Here is an 8,015-nt window from a genome sequence, read left to right as displayed (position 1 = left end):
GGGGAGACCGATGCCATGCCGGGACTCTATCCCAGGACCCTGGGATCATGACCTGAGCATAAAGCGAACCTTAAGGGTCTGAGCCACCCAGGCGCTCCCCATTTGATAAATTAAAAAAGCATTCTAACCGCTTTTAAGTGTAAAGTCAGTAGTGTTGAACATATTCACATTGCTGTGCAACGAATCTACAGAACTTTTCTTCTCTTACACTACTAAAACACAAAACCATTAAAGTACTCCCTTAAGCTGAACTACTCCCATTAAACGACATCCCATCTCCTATTTCATGTCCTCTGAGCCATGCATGGCCTGGGAGTTGGCCAGAAACAGTGGACCCACTCTGTTCAGTATACTCTAAATAGCACTATATATTTCAGGGAGGTTGGAAGCAAAACAAATGATGGTGGTGTAGCAACATCCAGGCCCTGTTCTCCCTTTGCTAGTTTTGCTCTCCCAGAAATCTGGTCATTTGCTCTTGGACACTTAATCCATCAACTCATAAATTATCCCAAATCCCACCTTCCTGGACCCTTCTATTGCTCCTCATTGCAGTTAATGTTTGGTGATGTGGTTGGCATCCTCATCTTTTGTGAGAAAGACACTTGGGTGAGGGGATGAGTTAGGGGTTCCAGATCATAGGATATCAGTCCTTTTTTTTCCCTTAGTAATCTCTACATGCAACATAGGGCTCAAACACACCACCTGAGATCAAGAGTTGCAGGCTCTATTAATTGAACCAGTCAGGTGCCCCCCAAATCAGCCTTAAGGCACATAATTTAGGCACAGTGAATACAGATTAAAATTTGGAAGAAGGCCAGTGTGGGTGTAGGAAATATATCATTTTACCTCTGCAATCACTTTTTCATCTGACCTCCCTTCCCCCACAATTTCAAACTTCTATCAAAAAAATCTCTCCCAGAGGGGCACCTGGATGGCTTAGTCATTAAGCGTCTGCCTTTGGCTCAGGTCATAATCCCAGGGTCCTTCTCTCTTTGCCCCTCCCCCCTGCTCATTTTCTCTCTCTCTCTCTCTCTCTCTCTCTCTCTCTCTCGGTGGCTCAGTTGGTTAAGCAGCTGCCTTCGGCTTGGGTCATGATCCCAGCGTCCTGGGATAGAGTCCTACATCGGGCTCCCTGCTCAGTGGGGAGCCTGCTTCTCCCTCTCCCACTCCTCCTGCTTGCATTCCTCTCTTGCTGTGTCTCTCTCTGTCAAATAAATAAATAAAATCTTTAAAAAAAAATCTCTCCCAGGGGTGCCTGGCTGGCTCAGTGGAGCAACTCTTGATCTTGGGGTAGTGAGTCTGAGCCCCAAGTTGGATGTAGAGTTTAGGAATAAAAATAAATAATAAAGGGGCGCCTGGGTGGCTCAGTGGGTTAAAGCCTCTGCCTTCAGCTCAGGTCATGATCCCAACATCCTGGGATCGAGCCCCGCATCAGGCTCTCTGCTCTGCGGAGAGCCTGCTTCCTCCTCTCTCTGCCTGCCTCCTTGCCTGCTTGTGATCTCTCTCTCTGTCAAGTAAATAAATAAAATCTTTAAAATAAATAAATAAATATATATATATATATAAATAGGGACACCTGGGTGGCTCAGTTGGTTAATCCGCTGCCTTCAGCTCAGGTCATGATCCCAGCATCCTGGGATCTAGTCCCACATCAAGGGCTCCTTGCTCAGCAGGGAGCCTGCTTCTCTCACTGTCTCTTCCTGCCACTCTGTCTTTATGTGCTGGCTCGCTCTCTCTCTGACAAATAAATAAATAAAATGTTTAAAAAATGATAATAAAATAAATAAATAAATAAATAATAAAAATAAAAAAATCTCTTCCAAGCATCCTATAGTATTCACTCATTCATTTAGTACATTTCTCGGCTCCCAAGGACTGAATTCCACCCAGAGTTGATGTTGCAAAGTAAGTTTGCCTTACGTTCCAAGATATGTGTATGTGCAGGGAGCCATGAATTCTCATAAACTTTTTAAAAAAAAAATTTTTTTGGACATTTGGAAGATTTTGATTTTCTCAAGAAAAAAAAATTTTTTTAAGGTTTGGTTTTGTTCTTAACTCTCTATACCCAATATGGGGCTCAAACTCAGGACCCTGAGATCAAGAGTCGCATGCTCTTCAGGTGCCCCTGAATTCTCATATTCTGATGTTGCTTTCTAAAGAACCATGTCCGGCCTTAGGGATTCTCTTTTTTGATCTGTTTGTCCTGGGAGATTTCCCTCACCTATATCACCTCTGCTGAGTTAATCAACACTCTTTTCAACAACTCCTTTCAAGCCTTTGTGCTCCCATTCACAGCAGAAACCCCCTTCCCACTACCTGCTGCTCCTCGGAGCACTGACAGCTCCCTCCCTCTCCCATACCCCAGCCCTCTAAAAACGTAATCAGGAGCAGCTTCTGATGCACAGCAGAAACACTCAGGCACCTTAGCCCGCCCCCCAAAGACTAGACTCCTAGTGGAGACCAGGCAATGGGTATTTTTTTTAGCCTCCCCTGATGATTTGAATACACCACCACGTTGGAGAAACAGGTCTCCAGAGCTTGCATATATCTATTCCCTCTACTACCTGGCAGGCAGGGGGGGTGGGAGGGGTAGGGGGGTGAGGTGGTGGGGAGGTGGGGAAGATAAGAAAGCCCGCAATTCCTGCTGCTGCAGCAATGTAACTGTACTTTCTAAGGCCTTTGGTAGGAGGCTATAGTAGTAAATAGTTCACTTATTTTGTGAGTCAAGCAGGCCTTTGAGACTTGGTCCAGGAACCAAAAGAGCTTACTATATTCCCTTTACAAGCTTTCAAGGAGTGCTTTCTCTACTTTGTCATTCGTAAAAAACATTGGATTTTTTTCCCCCCAGGGTGAAGTTTCAACAAAACACAGAAATTGAACTTTGTTTTTATTTTGGAGTTGTTCTTTCCAGCCCCAGTTTTGGGAAGGCAGGAAGTTGGGATTCTACCAGGCTAAGGAATATGCTAAGGACCTTTAATCTAACTGCTAGAGCAGGAAGAAAGCCCATTTCCTTGATCTTCCCAGCTCTACACTCTACTCCTTTCAGCTCCTCCTTCATAATTAAATTAGATGTTACTTTAAGTTCTTATGGTTTTGAGAGTCTCCCTAAAAGGAAAAGGAGGTGACTGATCATTAGAACTGGGGTAAAACCGTCACTTAGAACCGATAGGACCCAATATCAACAGTGTTGAGGCAGTGTGAAAAAAACATTTGTTGCTAATTTTACCCTGGATGTAGTTGAAGTGACCACTTCCACATGCTAATCTATGAAAAAAACTTTAAAATATCTAATTAGGAGGGGAGATGAGAATTACTTAAGATTATTGGGGTGAAGCAAAGAACCTGCTTCATTGTCAAGCCCCCAAAACCCTCAGACTCTCCCCCTCTGTGCCCTTGCTGGGATAACTGCAGCAGAGTGACCATGGCTGAAGATACTGCTTGTCTATTCCACATTTCTGCTCAAAATGTTGTAGAACTTTAGAAGTGAGGTCATTCAGAAAAATTTCTTTATTTTAAAGTGAGACAACCAAAACTAAGGCTAATAATGTGCACTCAGTCACCGAACTGGAATTTACAAAGTAAATCACTGTATCTGCATCTCCTTTTTGCTGCTTTACACACCCCCCATTATCACTCATAACCTAAGTAACAGACCAGAAGACTCATAGCTCAGAAGGGACAAATTAAGGGTTCTGCAAACATTAAGATCAAGCAAATAAGGAGCCATGAACCCCTCTCAATACTGCCTGTAAACCCACAATAACTTATCCCTCAAACCATTTTTTTGCAGCCCCCATCCCTACTATTCCCCTAAAAAAGGTGCATCCAGGGAAATGGGCACCTAGAATTTTCTAGCACAGACGTCATTTGCAACCTAAAATTAAGTCCCAACATAAGTAGCCAAATCATGGCTCCTCACACTGCACATCTCTCCAGAAGTACTGTCCCTTTCACTGATCTATGCAATTCAGATATTCCAAGAGCCCGTTATCCCCTCTCAAATAAAAATAGACTCACATTTTTTAACATTTTATTTTCCATCATGAAGTATACAAATTATAAAAAACAACCATACGAACCTAAAATGACATTCCAAGACTTCTGGTGTTTACACAGCAAAATTGGACAGAGGGTGGCAGTATTTACTCATTTTACAGACAAAAAAAAAGAAAAAGAAAAAAAAAAAAACTTACAGTACCAGTTACTTTAAAAGCAAAAAATTCTACCAAACACAGTATTACACTAGAAAGAAATAATAAAGACAAATACTATCAGGTAACAACCTAACTTTAGATTGAACTAAAATAGTAGAAAATGGAAGGTAGAAAAAAAAACAGTGCAACAGCAAGGTCCGCAGGTCACTACCAACTTGTAAAGAAACCAGGAGCAATGAAGGTTAAGGACCCTAATCCACCTCCTCAATAGTGGGGCCAGACCCAGAGCCCCCTTTGGGGGCCTGAGCCCCAAAACCGCCGGCCCCGGGGCCACCCGCCCCCTGGTACAGTCCAGTGATGATGGGGTTACACACCTGCTCCAGCTCCTTCCTCTTGTGCTCAAACTCATCCTTCTCGGCCAGGGTGTTGGCGTCCAGCCAGGAAATCACCTCCTGGCACTTGTCCAGCACCTTCTTCTTGTCCGCCTCGCTGATCTTCCCCTTGAGACCCTCATCCTCCACGGCACTCTTCATGTTGAAGGCGTAGGACTCCAGGGCGTTCTTGGCAGACACCCTCTCGCGCTGCACCTCATCCTCGGCCTTGTACTTCTCCGCCTCCTGCACCATGCGCTCGATCTCCTCCTTGCTCAGGCGGCCCTTGTCGTTGGTGATGGTGATCTTGTTGGCCTTGCCGGTGCTCTTGTCTGTGGCCGTGACGTTCAGGATGCCGTTGGCGTCGATGTCGAAGGTCACCTCGATCTGGGGCACCCCCCGGGGCGCCGGAGGAATGCCACTCAGCTCAAAGCGCCCTAGCAGGTTGTTGTCCCGCGTCATGGCCCTCTCGCCCTCGTACACCTGGATCAGCACGCCGGGCTGGTTGTCCGAGTAGGTGGTGAAGATCTGCGTCTGCTTGGTGGGGATGGTGGAGTTGCGCTTGATCAGGGCGGTCATCACGCCCCCGGCCGTCTCCAGCCCCAACGACAGCGGGGCCACGTCCAGCAGCAGCAGGTCCTGCACGTTCTCAGACTTGTCCCCCATCAGGATGGCCGCCTGCACCGCCGCCCCGTAGGCCACGGCTTCGTCGGGGTTGATGCTCTTGTTGAGGTCGCGCCCATTGAAGAAGTCTTGCAGCAGCTTCTGCACCTTGGGGATGCGGGTGGAGCCCCCCACCAGGACCAGGTCGTGGATCTGGGCCTTGTCCAGCTTGGCGTCGCGCAGCGCCTTCTCCACCGGCTCCAGCGTGCTGCGGAACAGGTCCGAGCACAGCTCCTCGAACCGCGCCCTGGTGATGGACGTGTAGAAGTCGATGCCCTCGAACAGGGAGTCGATCTCCAGGCTGGCCTGGGTGCTGGACGACAGGGTCCTCTTGGCCCTCTCGCAGGCCGTGCGCAACCGCCTCACGGCTCGCTTGTTCTGGCTGATGTCCTTCTTGTGCTTCCTCTTGAACTCCTCCACGAAGTGGTTCACCAGCCGGTTGTCAAAGTCCTCCCCTCCCAGGTGGGTGTCCCCTGCCGTGGCCTTCACCTCGAAGATGCCGTCGTCGATCGTCAGGATGGATACATCGAAGGTGCCGCCGCCCAGGTCAAAGATGAGCACGTTGCGCTCCCCCTTGCCCGTCCTGTCCAGGCCGTAGGCGATGGCGGCGGCCGTGGGCTCGTTGATGATCCTCAGCACGTTCAGCCCCGCGATCACCCCCGCGTCCTTGGTGGCCTGGCGCTGCGAGTCGTTGAAGTAGGCCGGCACGGTGATCACCGCGTTGGTCACCGGGTAGCCCAGGTACGCCTCGGCGATCTCTTTCATCTTGGTCAGCACCATGGACGAGATCTCCTCGGGATAGAACGCTTTGGTCTCGCCCTTGTAGCTCACCTGCACCTTGGGCTTATCGCCGTCGCTGATCACCTGGAAGGGCCAGTGCTTCATGTCCGACTGCACCACCGGGTCGCCGAACTTGCGGCCGATCAGCCGCTTTGCGTCGAACACGGTGTTCTGCGGGTTCAGCGCCACCTGGTTCTTGGCCGCATCCCCGATGAGCCGCTCCGTGTCGGTGAAGGCCACGTAGCTGGGGGTGGTGCGGTTGCCCTGGTCGTTGGCGATGATCTCCACCTTGCCGTGCTGGAACACCCCCACGCAGGAGTAGGTGGTGCCCAGGTCGATGCCGATGGCCGCGGTTTTCGCCATGCCGCTGCCCTGCTCTCTTCCTTGCCCCGCGCTCAGGTTCAGGCTTTGGAAAGGCGGTCGGAATCCGCGACGAGGAACTCCGTCTTCTCGAAAGCTGCAAACTCGCGAAGGCGCGGAGCGGGCCTCAACAACGCGGCGAAAGTTGCGCTAGCGGACGCCTCAGGACAGCCTGGAGCCTCTTTGCCACTTTGCTGTTTGCCGGCGGCGGCGCGGCTCTGCGCTTATAACGCTTCATCCAGCCCCGCCTTTTCCGTCCTCGACCAATCGCAGAGCTCTGCGGGGCTGCCCGGTCGGGAATATTCCAGGGGTTTCGCCTCGCGTCCCGCCTCCAGGCTTCCTGGGACCAATCGGTGTCCCGGGCGCCGCCCCTCCTAGAACTCTCCAGACTCTTCTGGGATTCTTGGGAAGGGACCCGAGTCTTGAGTCAGAAGGGGAGGGAGGAGAGGCGCTGGGGTTGGGTTGTTGTTGATTCCGCCCACTCAGTCTCCGTTACCCGCCTTCGATGGTGTCTCCAGGTATTATAATTGACTGAAAGGACTAGCACTGGGGTGATAATTGTAGGGCGGTGAGAGGCTCGTGGCGTTTAAACTAGTTTGATGGTTTAGGATAGGATGATGGGATACAGGGGTCCCGGTATACCCCAAATACAGAAAGTTCCCGAGTTTCTCGAAGTGGGTGGGGTATCTGGGGGTCAAAGAGACTCCGATTGGACTGTAGTGATGACGGACGGGTTCACGTTTAGGACCGCTAATGGATGGGTACAAAGGCTTGTGGGCTGTCTCAGGATTGCCTTGGCTCTCCGCGGAGTTTTTCCCACCTTCGATTTAAAGCGGAAGAGAAGGAAAAATAATACAATATAGTTTTGACATCATCTTTAACCTACATGGATGGAATATCTGGGGATGGGGAATTTGAATTTTTTGAAAGAAAATCAATGAAACGGGTGGTTCTTAAACGGAAGAACGTCCCCATCGCCCTAGAAGGGACAGGCTGGGTCAAGGGCGGGGTGAGGGAAAGGCAGGGCTGGATCGGTGAACCCTTTTGCCTAGGTCGGGCTCAAGCCGGAGGAAGAAAAAAACTTTCCATAGGACTACAGCTGTCTTTAAGGCCTTTGGGGCTTTTCCGTTTCCCTGTTCTTCCCAGCCTGTGGATTTGGGCTACCCCTTTCCCACTTTTCCCCCTGTTAATCCCTGGTTCAGAACCCTGAATTCAGTCTTATGCACTCTCCCTGTCGCCCTTAGGCTGTCCGTCCTTTTAAAATGTAGTACAGAGGCTGGGGAGCCGGCGGGGGAAGGATGGGGATGTTCTGTCTTTCTTAGCAGCGTCATAAGCCACAGCTGGGTGCAGGTGGTCCCTTTTAAACAGAATGTTCCGGAATCCTTATGCTGGAAGGTGGGAGGGGTTGGTCCGACCCAGGTTCTACTTCCAACTCCTTTAAAATTTATTTGTCATGCATTTAATGCAACCACTTAGTTTTTTATCCTAGATTCCAACTTCCTGCACGTTATCCTCCCTCCTGCTTTGAATACAAACACATTTTATCATTCGCCCCCCCACCCACACACACACACTTTTAAAATCCTTTGCAGGCATGGAAAGATGTAGCTCCCTAATGAGTCACCTCCTAATCTAGTCAAACTGGTCAAACTTAAGGAAATTTCCATTTCTTTATGCAATCTCTGGC

The 8,015-nt window shown here is 49.6% G+C and overlaps 1 protein-coding gene across 1 annotated transcript; it reads right to left on the bottom strand.

Moving 5' to 3' along the window:
• Positions 1-4,016: 4,016 nt before the first annotated feature.
• On the bottom strand, positions 4,017-6,544 carry LOC132017814 (heat shock 70 kDa protein 1). The gene has a single exon (XM_059399892.1). It carries the CDS (start codon positions 6,329-6,331, stop codon positions 4,406-4,408), a length of 1,926 nt encoding a protein of 641 aa, XP_059255875.1. The 5' UTR covers positions 6,332-6,544; the 3' UTR covers positions 4,017-4,405.
• Positions 6,545-8,015: the final 1,471 nt, after the last annotated feature.

Source organism: Mustela nigripes, chromosome 5, assembly GCF_022355385.1.
Source record: "Mustela nigripes isolate SB6536 chromosome 5, MUSNIG.SB6536, whole genome shotgun sequence".
NCBI lineage: Eukaryota > Metazoa > Chordata > Mammalia > Carnivora > Mustelidae > Mustela > Mustela nigripes.
Note: the sequence above shows the minus strand (reverse complement) of the source record. Positions and strands in the feature narration are given on the sequence as shown.

Coding starts and splice junctions, on each gene's coding strand:
- LOC132017814 (XM_059399892.1), bottom strand. CDS start 6,331: ATGGCGAAAACCGCGGCCATCGGCATCGACCTGGGCACCACCTACTCC.